General features: G+C 37.1%; 2 protein-coding genes across 2 annotated transcripts; both read right to left on the bottom strand.

The window, feature by feature from the left end:
* Positions 1–2: 2 nt before the first annotated feature.
* Positions 3–7,625, bottom strand: ddx55 (DEAD (Asp-Glu-Ala-Asp) box polypeptide 55). Its single transcript, XM_072658706.1, has 14 exons — positions 7,467–7,625; positions 6,579–6,629; positions 6,396–6,482; positions 5,972–6,063; positions 5,435–5,497; positions 5,189–5,338; positions 4,905–5,094; positions 3,815–3,897; positions 3,395–3,526; positions 2,672–2,764; positions 2,262–2,376; positions 1,948–2,116; positions 989–1,278; positions 3–442 (listed from the first exon to the last, which is right to left on the bottom strand). Exons 1-14 carry the CDS (start codon positions 7,572–7,574, stop codon positions 260–262), a joined length of 1,806 nt encoding a protein of 601 aa, XP_072514807.1. The 5' UTR covers positions 7,575–7,625; the 3' UTR covers positions 3–259.
* Positions 7,626–12,898: 5,273 nt separating this feature from the next.
* On the bottom strand, positions 12,899–17,520 carry tmed2 (transmembrane p24 trafficking protein 2). Its single transcript, XM_072658475.1, has 4 exons — positions 17,202–17,520; positions 15,811–16,003; positions 14,594–14,701; positions 12,899–14,056 (listed from the first exon to the last, which is right to left on the bottom strand). Exons 1-4 carry the CDS (start codon positions 17,379–17,381, stop codon positions 13,932–13,934), a joined length of 606 nt encoding a protein of 201 aa, XP_072514576.1. The 5' UTR covers positions 17,382–17,520; the 3' UTR covers positions 12,899–13,931.
* Positions 17,521–17,980: the final 460 nt, after the last annotated feature.

Below are 17,980 nucleotides of genomic sequence, written 5' to 3'. Positions count from 1 at the left end.
TATATTTTTAAAGTCTGTGTTTTTATATGAAGCTTTGCTCGATTTGCACATCTGCATAATACACATGCTGTATTTTCTACAAAATGCACTGTAATAACTTTACAATTGGTACATAAAGGAACAACAAAATAGCATTATCTTAATGAAACTGTTTTTTGTTGCTACAATATAGCCATTGTTTAAATGGCTGTCTGTGTAGCTGTGCAGTGTAGAGATTTCTGGACCAGAGGAGGTTTATTCAAAAAGGTTTTTGTTCAGCTCATTCATCTTCTCCTCCTGAACTGGGCTCTAGAGAGGGTCCTGCTTTTTTATGTTTCAAACTCCCCCCTGCACTTATATGTTTATCAAAGTCTTCTTCAGTGATTTTTCCTTTTTTGAGTTTCTTCAGCAGACATGTGTCACTTAAAAGTTCCTTCATATCCTCATCGTCCACATCTGATCCCTGTAACCAAAACAGGCAACAAAAGGTAAAAACAACATTATGCAAAATGTTTACTTTAAAATAGCAGCTTCAGAATCCTGTTGATGGTACACTGACAGTAGTAGGGAAAATGTCATCTGTCATTCCCACTCTGGGCCAGAAAGCTGGTAACTACAATCATGGAACTTCGGTGGAGCTGCACAAGACCTTGCACTAAAACTGCCGTTTTAATTTAATAAATTAATAATAATTTATTTAACATAACCAGAGTTAAATTAATTATTATTAAATGTAATATAATTCTACCACCTCAGTCCACATGCTTCTATCAGTGACTGTTCATTACCACTCAGCTTGTCCAGAAAATACATGTGTAAATGCAATGCATACGTTCTTTTTGAGGAGTGACTCAAACCATAAATTACACCTTCCAAGTGTGGGCAGTGCTGCTTTGATGGGAATCCACAACGGCAATCAGGGAATTGCTTGAAATCTCAACTAAAACATAACTAAAGATTTTTTGATGCCGACACAGTGGTGATCTTGTTAAATGAAACAAAAACCAACCTCATCCAGCTTTCTTTTGGCTGACATCTTTTTCCTTTTGTCTTTTTTGGATTTCTGCTTGGACCAGGCTTTGTTCTTCACAAAGTTCTTCCTGGGTATGATCTCTTTGTCTTTCTCCTTTTGCTGTTGTAGCATCTTTTGCCGCTGTTTCTCTCGATTCTTGTCCTTGTAACGGATTGAGTCTGTGTCTGTCACCTCTTCGAAGTCTTGGAATGACTTGCCTCTTAACTCAGGCATCTTGGGCATACGGAGAAGAGCAAAGCCCCGAGCTAATGATGCAAAGTCCAAATCTGACAGAAACAAATGGGAAACTTTAGATGTATTACATGCACAATCTGGCCTGTAGTGTAGTAGTATACTCAATTATGGAATGTCCTAACACCACATAATATATTGTGTTTTAATAAAGGTAAGCTTTAAAATGAGAAAACAAGTGTCAAACACACTAATTCAGAGTTTTCACAGGAAAAGGTCTATAAAATTAGTTAAAAAATTAATAGAAAATCTAAAAGAGATCGAATTTTCCCTTACCACAGGCAGATGCTGTCATTCTTAGTAGTTATTATGTATATATATTATTCAGCTTTATAGTAAATGAACATTGTTATTCTCCTACTGGAAGTCTCCCTGAATGTATACCTCATCCATTAACATTGTCCAAATTGTATGCCAAAACAAAAAAACTTGAACTATATACCATGCTACTCCACTCCACTCCATCATTATAAATACAAACTTGTGTGTATTTTTACAGCCAACAGTGAGTCAATGGTTTAGGTCTGTGGTTTACACAAGGCTTCTGTACACCTCTGTATTACTTGATAACTGCACTCAACTTTGAAAATGTCACAGCTGACTGCTAACATAAGAGGAAAAACTACAAAAGAGTACCTCGAGAGAGATCTATGGCTTTAAGAGTACCTCATTTTCATGTAATACAGATGTCAATAACAACTGACCTTTAATGCGGAATATAAGGCTGCATTCATGTTTAGCATAGGCCTGGACAAAGGAGACAAAAGCTCTCATGCCTCTCTCAAACAATGCCCTGTCTCCAAGTGCCAGAGCTTTCAGTTTGGGCAGCTCATCTGCCACATCATTCACAGGAGGATGTGGCTGAAGCGGACACTGCAGGACAAGCAGTGTATTAAGCAGTGCAAGTATTAATTAAAATAATCAATTTATCATTTAGTTTGAATTAGCATGCATAGTTAAAATGATGAGACTGCATGTGTAGAGAACAAAGCTTTTTTTTTTTTTTTTTTAAACTTACCTTTTGATTTATGGAGAGAAAACTCACATAGGATTCCTCCATCGGGAGCAAAAAGACAAGCGCGCTTCCTCGGTTCCCAATACGAGCAGTTCGCCCACACCGATGCACAAAAGAACTAAAGGAAAAAAAATTACATTTGTCTGCTGAAGTTTTACATGACCAATCATTGGGCCTCATTCATTAATATCTTCCTAAAAACAGTCCTAAATTTGTTCTTGAACAAATTAAGAATAGTCCAAGCAAAAGGTCTACATCAGAATTATGATCGCAGTTCACAGCTATGCTCTCATTATGGTGGATGTTCTTCTCCTCATAAATAAAAACAAATCTTATGAGAAAATATTGGTCAATATCAGAATCTGTTGATGAATGAAATTTATAACTACTGACGCTACTTTTGACCACCTTACCTTGCACTGCTAGGTGGGTCATACTGTAGTACCCAGTTAACATCAGGGATGTCAATGCCTCTTGCCATTACATCAGTGCACACAAGTATCCCACTGCAAATTACAAACATCACAATGAAGTCCTTAAAGACATATTAGTACTTCACCCAAATAGTTTACCCACATATGGTTCTCCCAATACCAGAATTAAGATTTTGATACCACAGTGCTTGACCCAATGACTAAAATCATTTATCATCATCTGAACACCAAAGACATTGATTAGGTCAGATTTTGGACTGATCTGCCATTCCAGTCAACCTTTGAAAATTGTTTTGGTCTAGGTTTAGCCTTAATCTGGGTCTGAGAAAGTGGCTCTAAATGATTAACACAGAAAGGAAATCATGCCTAATCCCATTTAATTAACACCTTTATGTTTATTTGACATTTTCTATTATCTTTATATTTTATATGTTCTATCCTTATATGATATATTATACAACTGCTAGCTGTACCTCATATGACTATGCATGTGACAAACTTTGGTTTGATGTAATGAAAGTATAAAATTGCAAAATATATATTATGTTCGATATTTCGTACAGTACTACCTCCCTAGATGTCTTATTGTACTGTGGACTATGATATGCTACTTCAAGCTCAATCCTTCAACAACAGCTCTGTCTAGTCACACAAACCAAAGCAAGAAATGTTGATTCTCAGAGCCCAGCAAATGGCTTCTACCTCTTCAGCTGTCGAAATTCAGAGAATATTTTGTTTCGCTTGTCCTTCATCTTTCCATGGATACAAAGAATGGGGACATTTTTGACCAAGAACTCCAGGGCTTTGCCAAAGTACTCTACACAAGCACATGTGCTGTGGAAACAAAGCAAAACCAAAATATATTATGCCCCTCGAAACAAACACACTTGCATCTTTGCATTCATTTTACAACAATAATAATATTTTATTCATATTGTGATTTGTATGATACTTTAAGTCGCTTTGCATGCATAAAACAAAGGAATGTACATAAAACAATACAATTCTGTTTATTTCATTAATAATACATTATTGCTATTGTTTATATGTGATTTAAGATTCATTATTTACTTATCACTCAAAAGCACAGGTATTAAAAAAACTCAACAGATTAGTAAATACCTGAAAAAGACAAGCTGCTTCTCATGCTTGTGTTGTCTCAGAAAAGCCACCAGTGTGTTAAACTTATCTTCAGTTCTGCAGATCTACAGATAAATCAGGAGATAAAGCAGAGATAAAAGGAAACTTGTGCAAAAATTGAAGCACTACACAGAAATGCAGTTGTGTACATTGCATTTATTCACTTAGTTTCGTTGCTTTATTTCCCAACTAATACTGCCCCCACTATTTGCCAAACCTCAGAAGCATAATACCTCAGTAACAGGGGTCTGAATTCAAATGTTTCCCAATTGGTAAGACTGTAAAAGAACATGTTAAGTAAATGGAATAGAACACTTCCATGATATGGCACAAGACAGCTCCACAGCTCACTGTATGTGATGTATCCAATGGATGGGTTGGGACCTTTACTGGACAGTCCTCTGTAAGCTGTACATGACTGTAGCCCTAACAATTCAGAGCCTACAAAGAGCAGGTAGTACATTTTTATGTAAACCATTTTGGGATTCTTGTCATGTGCCTCACTCAAAAACAGCCCATGCTGAAACACTCCTTATAACTTCAATGGAAATAGGCAGTGTTAAATTGTTGTAGGCTGATTAGATGGACAAAAGCAAGTCCACTGATTTTCGTGGTGTCACAAAAACAATCAATTTGAAATGGGTTGCTTTTGCAGTTTAACTTAAGTTTTTAACTATTTGGACTAAGCAACAAACAGTTTAATAAGTAGACAATGTTTTCATGCTTTTTAAGTACAGAAAAAATAGTTTTGCATGATATAGGCTTTTTAATGGGGGCTGAAGTTGCTGTCCCATATGTGCACCTTACCTCATTATGCTCATTTCCACATCAATTTAACACTTCAGCACTATATGTTTGCTACTTTGCATGTCTAATTAGATGCTAACTGCATTTTAACGGCACATACTTTCTCAATGACAGTAAAGTAGAACTCCCTGCCATGGATGGTTGAGGCACCAGCAATCTCCCGATGATAGCGCCAACACTTTAGAGGGCTACATCACTAGTGAGTCTGTGTTCCAGTTATTCGAAAATGCATTAGAGAAGACATGAAGATTGTGATTCTACTCACTGTGTAGTAATTACTCAGCCTCGTTGGGGTCTTCTGCACACTAGCTGCTGCCACTCCTTTCTCTTTCACTGTAATGCGAACAGGGTTGCGGAGGCCAGCCCTCACCAACTTCTCCAGCTCCTGAGTTTGTGTGGCAGAGAAAAGGCCTGTGCGCCTCTGCTTGGGCAAATATCCCAAGATAGTATTCAGACTGAAAACACAGAGCAAGACATCTTAATAATCAGAGAGCTTTCTAAACACTACATTACTGTGTCACATATGTTCTATATGCAAAAAAAGAGCACCTTGCTTCAAAGCCCATGTCCAGCAACCTGTCTGCCTCATCTAGAACCAGTACATCCAAAGCCTTTACACAGCTGGCCAGGTCTAGCCCATCAGCTTTCCTCCTAAACATATCCTCCAGACGTCCAGGTGTTCCAATCACAATGTTTGCCCTAAAATTAAGAGATAAAAAGATTGTATCGTGTCACATTACGCTAGATTTGGTCACTGTGGATAACAAAACTTCAATTAAACCAGTCATTACCCACCCATTGGTCTTGAAATTATTGACATCTTTAATGGGGTTGCTTCCACCAATCAAAAGAATCTGTCTGCAATGACAAGAATACATTATTTTCTCATTGTGCTACATGTTCATTAGGGCGCAACTGACATTTTGCTGATATGTATGAACAGTATATACAATTTCACAGTTTTGACAGTAACAGTAATATAAAACAATTGGATAGCTGGTTTATAATGACAGACCTTTTGACTGCAGCAATGCCAGGATTTAAACATGACAATTCCTCAATAATGCAGTAAATAGTGTTTCAATATTTAAATTATTTACAACTGTATTCCTGCTGTTTATTTGAGTTTACATTGTGTGACAATGAAGAACTGATAATTGTATCTGCCAGTAAAGCACTAAAACTATAGAAGCATATTGGGTAATACTATCGGTTATCCACATTTTATGCATTCTAAAATTAGTATTTCTATCAGACACAAAATGTTCCTTGCAGTTAGACACTATTGCAAATAATTTGTAATAGAAAGCACAACGTTATGGTCATACTAACCTGAACTGAGGAAATTCCTCAAGAAATTGTCCCATAACTTCACTGATCTGCATTGCCAGCTCTCGTGTTGGAGTAATAATCAAAGCACCAACCTGCAGTGATAATAAAATCATTAATCTAGCTCTTAAAAAGGGTGAACATTGTGCATCTATTCCAAACACAACAAAAACACATGAATGGGGGAGATGTGTAAAATAACTACATGCTGTATTTATAATATTATATATCTGTTAATATCTGTTTTCTTCTCTGCACTACCCTACAACAGTCCAACTGCTACACTGTTGATATGCGTTTTGTATATATCAAATAGAAAGGCCAATGAGTGGGAGGACAGGGTAGGGGTCTGTGTGGTCAGTGAACTGAAGTTCAAATTAGGTGTTTAATACATCTATCAATGTGATGTGATGGCCGGTGCACTTACTTGCATTTTCTTCAGCTTCTCTTCACGCTTTAAAAGAATTTCTAGGACAGGAATGACAAACGCAAGGGTTTTCCCACTTCCAGTAACCTGAAAAAACAAATTGTTGATTGTTGTTGATTCTGATGAGTTTTATTTAACTTACTTAGTTATTGATGTTAGGTAGTTAGAAAGAGCTATCCTTACCGCTTCAGCAGCAACATCTTTATTTCTCATAAACAGAGGGATGCAGGCAGACTGAAATGAGAAACTCTTGATTACATCAAGACTCCATTTTCACCCCATTTTCTTTAAGAATCTTAGTATTAAATTGCCTATATCACGGAGCTGCATATGGCGAAATATGCAGTTTAACCTCATTAAAAACTATATATTTAAACATATGGACATATAAACAATACTGAGACAATTATTTTGATAACAAAATAAATAACAACTGACAACCTGTCTCCAACAGTCTCCAGCAATTCTAAATTGTGATCACGGGATCTACAGGTACCTCTTACCCCAGTTGATGTCAAAGTACAGCATCTACTATCAGAACTATATGGCACAAGCCTAATTTTCATGCGTGGGATGCTGTCTAAAAAAAGCATCATGGCAAGATCAAGATTTATCTGTCCAAAGCACATTGATCAAAGTCCTGATCTTTGTCTAGGTCTTGCCTTGTTTTTGTTTGTTTTTTGTATTACAAACTTCTGCAGTCTTCCTGATGGTAGGTGTATTACTTTTATCTCTGGTAGATAAACTGACAAAACATCATAAGTTTCAATAAAAGACACATATAGTAGTTGGAACCCATAATATAAGCCGAACTGGTAGAGATAGCATGATACGTGGTCAAATATTTAAGTATCGTTGTGCTGAAGTACATGTGAAAAAGTAAGGTTCTTCACAAAGCAGGATGTTTTGGTTTTTTTTAGTTTACCTTGTCCAGAACAGAATGACATTATGGGACAGTCATCGGGTTAAATTCTGCTTGGTCAATTTCGCCCGATTTCAGTACAGACGGAACCAGAATATGTTAGAGGAGTTCCCAGTTTCTTCCTATCGCAACAAGAGTAATGAGAATACCTGAACTGGAGTCATGAATGTAAATCCCAGTTTTCTTAACGTCACCAGTATCCCGTCATGAATCTTCACGGGCAAATTGTCCCATTTTCCTTCTGTCACGTTCTCCATCTTTTAAATCTGAACTGAATTTCTGTCTTGTTAAACTCCCATGCTGAACACTTTCTGTGCTACGAAATATGCGGTCCGACTGGAAACACAGAACATCAAGAGTGTACCTGCTCTGATGTTTTGTTTGTATAATTCCTGCTGAAAAATCCATTTTCAGGCCAGATTTCTCAAGTAGCTGGTTTCAGATGGTCTAAACTGGTCATTGATTGTCAAGCTATCTGAAAATCTGGTCATCCAGAAGAAAATATACTATTACTATACTGGTAAACTAGCTGGTTATGTTTATTGACTTAACTCTTAACTCTTGACCAGAATAGGGTAGGATAACCAACTTGACCATGGTGAATAGTTTATATCAGTTTATGTCATGTTGATACCGAAAGGGCTGGGTAAATTTGGTGGATAAAAACTAATATTTTTCCAACTAATATTGAGAACTATAATTGCAATTCCATGTGGAACACGTGGTGTCATTCTGGAATAAATTGATTTTTTCTTTAATTTTCTTTAATCATAACTGGATTACAGGTATTCCCGAAGATAGCAGAAAAACAGATGTGTATATAACATTATTGCTCTTGAAAGGATGGCATTAAACACAATTGCATTGTTTGGAACTGATGGAAAGCTCTTCATATGTGACTTTCTTGCCCTTCATCCAGATTAAATACGTAGTTGAGGAAAAGTGTACTGGTTGGCAAGAGGCCATAAGTACGGACGTTAGAAAAGATATCAGAAATATTATCCATGTTACAGTTCAGCAACCTGGGATTCGCTTCCTCTGTGGGGACGGACATGACGCGCTGACCACGTGGTTGTAAACAGAAGCAATCTCGTGCGCTGCCTCTCCTCGTGTGTGAAGTAGTAGCTAGTAGTCGGGGGTGTGATCATACGCATCACTGTAAGGCGCGGCCTTACCTGGATGATTGCTTTATTTGATTAATGTGTCATTTATCCATTTAAACGTATATATATATATATATATATATATATATATATATATATATATATATATATATATAGTTAAATATCACACTTTATAAATGTACAGCATATAATTAATTATTACTAATTCATAATAATTATTTCTTTATTTAAGTTGTAGTTATGTTGGTTTATTTTGTCTTACTTTTATACTTTTATAGACAAAAACAGAATCTTCACTAAAATTGAAGACGTGCCAGAGTTGTTGCCATTATGAACACTGTCCTCTGTGTCCAGCCAAAATGTTCAAACCCTCTAGACTGCCCAGAACACAAAGACACACTGAAGTCCATCTTAAAAATGCACTGGATTTTAAAGGTACTGTATTTACATTTGCACATGCTTTACATTTTTTATGACTGTGTCTGCTATCCTGTATTCTGTGTTTGAATGATACAAAATATGTTGATGCAATTTAGACTGTAGACCTCAAAGGGCATTTCTACTGCCCAGAGTGCTTAAAGATGATCCAAAGAAGAAACAGTATGACCAGTCACATCACCTCCTGCTGCAGAACAGTGCAGAAGTTCCAAAAAATAACATCTCCTCTATGTTCTAAGACTGAGACGTCCTGTTCTTCAGCAAAAGAAGTGCACCAGCTACTCTACCACCTCCACTGTTTGAACACAAAAGCATTGGAATGTGGCATTTGGCATTTGAGATCTGTGCTAGACTACAAGTGCCGCTGCACCTGATGAAAACATCTCTCATTTATCCACCAGTCAAAACCAACTTTAAGTGTGTTGTGCAAAAGAGAAGAAAGTTCTAGCACACCTTTTAGGAAAACTGTTGAAACCAAAACCGCTGTCTGAATATACCAAACCTAATCCCAGTGGGAACAAAATGTACATTTTGCTATGGAAACGCTCACACTGATTAAAGATAAAGCCAGAAAAGTGGGTGTTGGTGAAATCATTGACGGTAGGTGAAATTGTTCTTCCTGATATTTCTTAAAATTCTGAGAATTCAGTTTGTCATAATTTCTCCTGTGGTCAGATTCTCCTGCAGATGTCAACCTTTCTTAGGACATGCCTTATGTCAAGTGGAGTGTGAGGCAGAACTGAATTGAGAGGCAGAATTCTCTTTATGCAATTTAAAGGTCTTAACTTTAGTTGATCTAATAAATGTGTTTGGACCTCACAGTTAACTGACTAATGTGTTTTCTTTGTGGTTTTGTCCAAAATAATTAAATGTTTGTTATTATATGACTTAAATGTGTGTTCATTGTTAATGTATGTGGCCATATAAAAAGATCCATTTGCCATCTATCCTAATTATAATAGATGGGCTCCATGATTGGAAGACATACAGTAATGTCTGAGAAAGTAATAAACACTGAATGTAGAATATGAATGGTTTACTTACACCAACCAGCCATAACTTAACAAATAAAATGTTAACATTGATTGTCTTGTTATAATGGCACCTGGTAGTGGGTGGGCTAAATTAGGCAGCAAGTTAGCATTTTGCTTGATGGGCAAGTGTAATGGTGTGAGCGACTTTGACAAGGGCCAAACTGTGATGGCTGGACGGTCTGGATCAGAGCTTCTTCAAAACTGCAGCCATCCTGGGGTGTACAGGTGTCAGAACCTACCACAAGTTGCCCAAGGAATGAAAACTGGTGGACCAGCGACACAGTCGTGAGTGGCCAAAGCTCATTGATGCTTGTGTTCAAGGTGTTGACTTGGCCTGCAACTTCTCCAGATCCAAATCCAAATAAGCTTCTTCAAGATATACTGTACAAACAAATCCAGTCCATGAAGGACCCACCTTGCAGTTTACAGGAACTATGACGAGTCTAAAGAGGTGGTGACAAGACTAAACACTTGAAAATGTGTTCATGGATGAAGATAAGAGGCATAATATTGTTTACTTTTGGATTCCAAAATAGAATTTGAAGAACATAAAACGTCTTGACAAATTTATGTCTGTATTCGCTATTTAATTCTTTTTATTTAACATCTTTTCTCCTTACAGTTTTCAATAGCATACATTGCATATACACACATGGACAAAATTGTACATATCCCTAGGTTAATGAAAGAAAAACCAACAATAGTCACAGAAATAAATTGAATCTGACAGAAGTAATAATAAATAAAAATGCTATGAAAATTAACCAATGAAAGTCAGACATTGCTTTCAACCATGCTTCCACAGAATTATTTAAAAACTTGCACAACCTTTTGAGGCAATCACTATTAGGTCAGGGCTCAGGGCCACTTCAGAATAGTCCAATGTTTTCCTCTTAGCCATTCTTGGGTGTTTTTAGCTGTGTGTTTTGGGTCATTATCCTGTTGCAAGACCCATGCCCTGCGACTAAGATCAAGCTTTCTGACACTGGCCAGCACATTTCTCTCTAGAATCCCTTGATAGTCTTGAGATTTAATTGTACCCTGCACAGATTCAAGACACCCTGTGCCAGATGCAGCAAAGCAGCCCCAGAACATAACAGAGCCTCCTCCATGTTTCACAGTAGGGACAGTGTTCTTTTCTTGATATGCTTCATTTTTCTGTCTGTGAACATAGAGCTGATGTGCCTTGGCAAAAAGTTAAATTTTTGCCTCATCTGTCCATATGGTATTCTCCTAGAAGCTCTGGGACTTGTCAACATGTAGTTTGGCAAATTCCAGTCTGGCTTTTTTATGATTTGTTTTCAACAATGGTGTCCTCCTTGGTCGTCTCCTATACTTTAGACTTTAGTCCACTTTGGCTCAAACAACGATGGATGGTGCGATCTGACACTGATGTTCCTTGAGCTTGAAGTTCACCTTTAATCTCTTTAGAAGTTTTTCTGGGCTCTTTTGTTACCATTCGTATTATTCGTCTCTTTGATTTGTCATCAATTTTCCTACTGTGGCCACATCCAGGGAGGTTGGCTACAGTCCCATGGATCTTAAATTTCTGAATAATATGTGCAACTGTTGTCACAGGAACATTGTCTTTCTAATCTTTTGAGACAACTCTTTCCTTCACTTCCTCTGGTCCATGTTGCGTGTGGTACACACCAAGTCACCAAAAAGCACTTTCATAGCATTTTTATTTAATACTTTTGTCAGATTCAAGTTATTTCTGTGACCATTATGGGTTTTTCTTTCTTTAACCGAGGGGTACCAACAATTTTGTCCACGTGTAAACGCTGTCAAGCTAAAACCTTATCTCAGAAATGTCAAGTTTACATGAGAAGCTAGAACCTTGATTTTTTTATGGATGTCCATTAAGTCATTTTGGAGCATTTTCATTTATCTGTTCATCATGACATTCTAATATAATATCAAGAACAGCTGTCAGATTCACATTGTTCATAATTTGTATAAAATGAATATCATAAACTGTTATTTTTACACATTTACTGCTGTAATGCTGTAGGTATCAGTACTGGAAAAACACAAGGCCTATTCAGTTGATCTCTATTAATATTTTGAACGCTAGGTTAGGTATAGGTATTAGTCAAAATGCAGAAACTACTATGAATTATCTGTTTAGCATGTTTTTTGGATTCCAACACGGGTCTATGAAACTGATGTTAATAATGAGAGTACAAAAGTTATGAGAATGAAGAACTGAAGTGTGAGCATACGTACAGGATGGTAGATTGAGATGGTAACTTGAATAATTGTGCAGAGCATTAAAAGCATTGTGGATATGCTAAAATCCATCCACGCGTATGTTGGTACAAATAAGAAGTCCTCACTTTGGAGTGGTACAGGCAAGTGCTGCCCCCTTTCTGCATACTTTCTCATTTGGGTTTTTAGTAATAACATAGAGTTGCGACCCATATCCCTGGTAGCATCTTAAGTTAAAATTCCACCTTGTTATATGCCAAAAAAGCATTACGTATGGTGTGTACTGAACATAATGAGTTTTCAATAGGTGATTTGTTGACCATATTGCAACTATATGACACATAAGAACCCAAATGAGCCGTTCTGATTGCAAATCTCCTTCAAAAAAGTCAGGGGCTAAAAGGCTCAAACATAAACATACATGTGTACGCCCTCACATGAACAATTTAAACCAGGCTGTTTTTTGCAGCTTAGGTTTTAGAAATTGACTAGGAGTGAACAGTATGTCTTGAAACTTGAAAACTATCATACATCTAAAATTGGTTGTCTTGTATATGGCCTTTGCATTAAGTCATGTTAAATTCCATCCTTCATCTCATAAAATAGGTCCATGCAATTCTGAATGTTCAGAACTGAAAGTTCAAAACATCACACTGAACTCTGTGACTCCTTACAGAAAACAGTAAAACCAGGCCACAGACTATCATTATTACTTACAACTTTCTATATTACTAAAACACATCCTTAACAGTGGGAACAAAAACAATAAAACGATTAAAGAATATTGTTTTATTAAACCAGGTTCATATTTGACATATGAGCATTCTACTTTACATTTTGTACAGTTTTGCCATCAAATCTACAGTAGTCTTTGCCAATCAATTTCTCTCTGTATAGTACACATTCTCAAGGACTAATGTCCATACAGACATGTAATAGTACAAAAGTACATAAATTATTCCCAATGTCCTAGTTAACAAAAATGAAAATGAATAACCCAGCTACACTGTATAATAAAAAGTGGTACAATCATTTAACCAAAAAAACCCTTCATGTGAGAAGCAATTGAACTGGGTTTGATATCAGTAATTAATAAGGGATCACTCATTTCAGTGATTTTATTCAAGTTTAATTAAATGTTACCACATTCAATGGTATTCATTGATACCATTGATAATCATTCAGTATTTTTTAATGGGCAAATATGAAAATTCTGTTTTAATAAGTAAACATAAGTTCACTGAAATTTAAAATGCTTTAGTTATGTGCCATTAAAGACTTGAATTGCACTGGAAAAGGCAAAATGAGCACTGCCCACTCAATGCACCCTTTATTTCTCATTTCAAATCAGTGGCTGACCTACCTTTCACCTCAAGGACACGCAGAACATCTGACCATAAATCATGCAAAATTTACACCTCACTCACTTCACATAAACCCTCTTCAGATTCTCTGAGAAAAAGCCAATATGATATTTTGCCTATGTAATTAATATTTCAAAAGCTGGACATGAAACACAAACGAAAACAATTGTGTAACTAAAGTCTTTACACTAACAGCATAAAATAAATCAGGGCTTAAAAGAAACAAGAAACTAAAAAGTAAACACAAAAGATTCATTTGAAAGCCTTCAAAACCAAATTCATGGAAACATCTAGATAAAGATAGATAAAGATGAAGGTAGAGACTGCAATGGTGAAAACTGGGGTTCTTCTGAGATCTGAAGTGGCTGGATATCCATATCTTAAGAGCAGTAAATGGCTGTCTTGATGAAGGAGCGCCCGTGAGACATCAAAAGGAAGCATGTTTACACTACTCTCCGTACTTCAAAAAATCTCTTCAGGTAGTAAATCTGTCCCAGAGTCATGGCAACAAGAACCAAAGCTTCAAAGAATGACCAAAGCACCACCCTGCTGTTGGTGTTGTCGTTGACTATGAGAGAGAGAGAGAAACAGAAGGTATAACATATTATTATAAAAAAAACATTTCACAGACCCTAAAATAAAACCCTGTGGTACTATATGTATTATAGTACTATTATAGGTTAAGTTCATGTCCATGTGTATAAATATTGTGTATTTTACATCTGCAAAGGACAATGCACCTCTGTTTTAAACTCACCTTTACACCTGTGTTTATGAGATGTGACAATAAAAGTGATTTGATCTAAACAAATATATATATTAACTGGACAAGATTAACAATGAGGGCTTAGAATATTCCAAAATAACATACAATGATATGCAATTTTCCATCAAACTCAAACAAGGGCTTAAAATGTTCATGATCATCATGAAAACAGTTAACTGACAGCTGGCAACTCATAGATGTCAACTCATAGTAAAATGTTATCGAATTGTTTTCTAGGCGTGACATAAGCACATCCTGGTCTTCAAAACCATACATAATGTAAGATCATAAAATGTGTGTTTTGCCCACATCAGTTAGGAAAATGGACATCTTACTTACTTGCTCTATGTATTCTTTCTCGGACCTCCATGTACTCCTGCTCATGCTTCACAGCAGTCATTGCTACCGCCAATTCATTGATCATCTCCTCCAGCTTATTCTGGTGAGCTGAAGAAGAAAGAGCTCATGTAAGCAAAAAGATGATACCTAAAGCAGGCATATGCCTGTCTTGCAGACAAAACACACAATCTTACTCAACATGAACCACGTTTTGTCCCTAAATGTAGACTAATCGTTCAAACCAACCTTTGCAAGCATAGGTATTTGCATGCAGGAGAGCAGTTAATACTTTCCCAACCAGTGTGAGGTGGTTTGAGTCATTCTTTTATGTATATGACAGAAACAACATGCACAGAACTCTTGCCAGCCAAAACTCTAAACGTGGTCAAAGAGACAGAGATAAGTCTACATATATCAAGTACAAAAATAAAAAGCCTTTAAATGTATTTTTCTTTGTACTGTACTACCGTTAGTCCATGTCGTTTTAACATGATGCACAGGCAGTCCTGGCTTTTATTAACAGATACAGACCAACCCATGGCAAAGGTTAGGAGTTAAGCTAAGCGTTACATATGTTAAAATAAGCTTCTTTATGCTGCCTACGCCTACCATCCCAGCTGTCACCACCGCCTGAGAGAGGGAAGAAGTGAGAGTCATAGCAAGGAAAATTATGTTAAAGAGACCTCATTGTGGAAAAACAAAAAAATAAATATTTGATGATAGTAATAATTCCAGGAATGACAATATATATTTATAAAGCACCTTTCAATTACCCATGCCTATAATGACTTACATAAACTAACAAACACCAAAAAAAGTCCCTTGAACATAAAGTAACCAGTAAACAAATAAACAAACAGTACGGTAGTAGTAGTACTATTATCTGATTGGCCAATTCCAATTTCTTTACAAACAAACTGGTGATGGTTACATTCGCCTTTTCTTTAACCCAACTCTCTCACTGTGTAGGCGCAATGAACACATGAAACACACACAGAGCTACATTGGAGGTAAAAGGCAACTGAAACAGATTTTCCCAAATCCATAAAAGATTATTTGGCCGACTGATTAACTGAAGCACAAACTGGCCAATTTTGAATAATAAACAGTGATTTAACATCTGAACCAGCCCAGTCCACTAAACCTGTAGTCGGACCCTATGGTACAGGAGACATACTTGCCCGCAGACTTCAACTTCAAAACCTGCTCAAACCCACCTTCTGTCTCCATGTCTTGACCTTTTGGCGCTTCGCCAATGTCGATGGTGAACATCACGATTTTGGGAGTCATGGTGGACATCTTGTTGCTGAAGCAAAACTTGTAGGTTCCATCCATGTGGGCCGCCACGGAGTACTTGCCACTGGATTCACGATCTCCCTTATAAATCTGCTTTCCATCTGGTCCTGTTATCTGGAAAGTGTTCAAATGAATTAGTCAGAAACCTTTAAGTGTATGAGAGAGGAAGAGTGGCAGGTTGAAGAAAAGAGTGGTTTATTAGCATGTTAGTGAGTGGGTCTTATTTTTATTGTTTGTAAAGATTAAGTATGCTCAATATGCCTATAAAAACTACATCTCAAAAAGAAACAGCCTGACCAGAATAATGAATGTAAATAAAATCTGAACAGATTCAGCAAACACTGTTAGGTTGAGAGCACAGAGCAGACAATGTTGTGGGCACCAGAACAATAGATTATTCCAACACACGTTAAGTTGTTCTAACGTTGTCACAACACTAAAATGTTTTAAAGTAATTCCTCAAAATGTTGTGACAACGTTATCTGACAACATGAAAAAGTAAGGAGAAATACCCTGGGACACCACGGAACTTTAATGGGAATATAATAGGGGCTATGTTATGGAAGTTGCCAAAAGGTAGTCACAATACCAAATGGCAAAACTTGCTTAATAATGAGGTTGTGACAACGTTTTGACAACCTTTCATTATTAGAAAAGATACAACCGTGAGATAATGTGTGTTTGCTGGGGAACTGCAACGGAAATATGTAGCTTGTTTTACAAATGGTGGCAATTCCTTTTTTTTATATATATAAACAATTAAGGCAATCAAAATGAAAAGCACTACCAATGCACAACATAAGAATGCTATCAGTATTTCTGCATCAATTGTATTAATTTGGCTTTTTTGACTAGCCAACACACAAAATTGTCACAACGTTGTCTACCTACGTTCATGTGGTATCATTTACGTTCTATCAAAAGAGGGGCTACAACGTCATTGTTAAGCAACGTTGCCATATGGTATAATGACGACCTACTGGCAACAATTCCATGGAGTTCTATGCCCGACACAATCTTTATTGGGATGCCACAACATTCCCATGAGATCCTGGGATAATTCTCTTTTTTACAAGAGCTCCTTATTGTTTTTCCTTGTCACTTCGTTGTGACATTCTCCTAGAACGTTGACACAAAGCAGACGTCGTGGGCACCAAAACATTAGGTTGTCTTAACGTCGTCCCAACGTTGCTGGGGTCACGTTAACCAAACGTATTTTGCTTTGTCAAGTAACTCTCAATTTTATTAACATGTTTAAAACTAGAAGTTTTACACATTTTTTGTGAAACTATCACCCCAGCTCCTTCCTCACCTCCACGTCAATGTCCAGGAAGCCTCCCTCCGCCACCTCGAACATGAGGCCCATCTTGGTGCCCGAGTTGACGCGCTCGTAGAAGCACTCCTCCGCGTGCGCGTCTATGCTCACGAAGTAACCGGACGCCGTTGCCACCAAGACGGCGAGGAGAAGAGCGATCTCCGAGCATGTAAACATCCTCCAATCGCCGGTGACACCACAACCATGAAGAGCAACCTATGGAGGCGAGAGCTTTCGTCAAGGCTGGTTTAAGTTAAACAACGAGCTTTACTGGTACTGCCACGTACAGGCTTGTGACGGAAAGCGGGTAGGTACAAACAGAGCGGTGCTGATATGCGAATGCTAAAATGATACAGCTCAGGGATGAAAACTAGAGCTCGGCGATACCACAGGGCTTTTGACCGATTCGATGCCAAGTAATACAAAGCTTAATGTCTTGATATATATATAGTCGTAATGGTCTTTAAAAAGCTCTTTGTAGTCTGTGCTGGTACTCCCCTATTCCTATTCCCCTATGTTAGCGTGTCTATTAGACATGATTAAACAAGTCGTTTTACATTTAGAATTTCTACACTCAATAACAGATACCAGAATAAATCATTTTCTAAATGTAATAATTTTCTAAACGTAATATATCCCCCCCTCAATTTAATAAACCGCCCCCATGTAAAAATCCGCCCCCTCCATATATTAAATTGTTCCCTTGGTTTAATAAATACGTTCTCTCAATTTAAGAAATAGTTTCCTCAGTTCAGAGAAGACGCTTTAGTTAAACT

This window comes from Salminus brasiliensis, chromosome 16 (genome assembly GCF_030463535.1).
Source record: "Salminus brasiliensis chromosome 16, fSalBra1.hap2, whole genome shotgun sequence".
NCBI classification, from domain to species: Eukaryota; Metazoa; Chordata; class Actinopteri; order Characiformes; family Bryconidae; genus Salminus; species Salminus brasiliensis.
This window is presented reverse-complemented; position numbering and strand designations above follow the sequence as displayed.

Excerpts from the sequence above, each read along its gene's own strand:
- ddx55 (XM_072658706.1), bottom strand. The coding sequence starts at position 7,574 with ATGGAGAACGTGACAGAAGGAAAATGGGACAATTTGCCCGTGAAGATT. Across the intron at positions 6,483-6,578 it reads AAGATGTTGCTGCTGAAGCG|GTTACTGGAAGTGGGAAAAC; the intron begins GTAAGGATAGCT and ends TTGTTTTTTCAG. Across the intron at positions 3,898-4,904 it reads GGCTGAGTAATTACTACACA|ATCTGCAGAACTGAAGATAA; the intron begins GTGAGTAGAATC and ends ATTTATCTGTAG.
- tmed2 (XM_072658475.1), bottom strand. The coding sequence starts at position 17,381 with ATGTTTACATGCTCGGAGATCGCTCTTCTCCTCGCCGTCTTGGTGGCA. Across the intron at positions 14,702-15,810 it reads TCAAGACATGGAGACAGAAG|CTCACCAGAATAAGCTGGAG; the intron begins GTGGGTTTGAGC and ends TTTCTTCTTCAG. Across the intron at positions 14,057-14,593 it reads AGAAAGAATACATAGAGCAA|TCAACGACAACACCAACAGC; the intron begins GTAAGTAAGATG and ends TCTCTCTCATAG.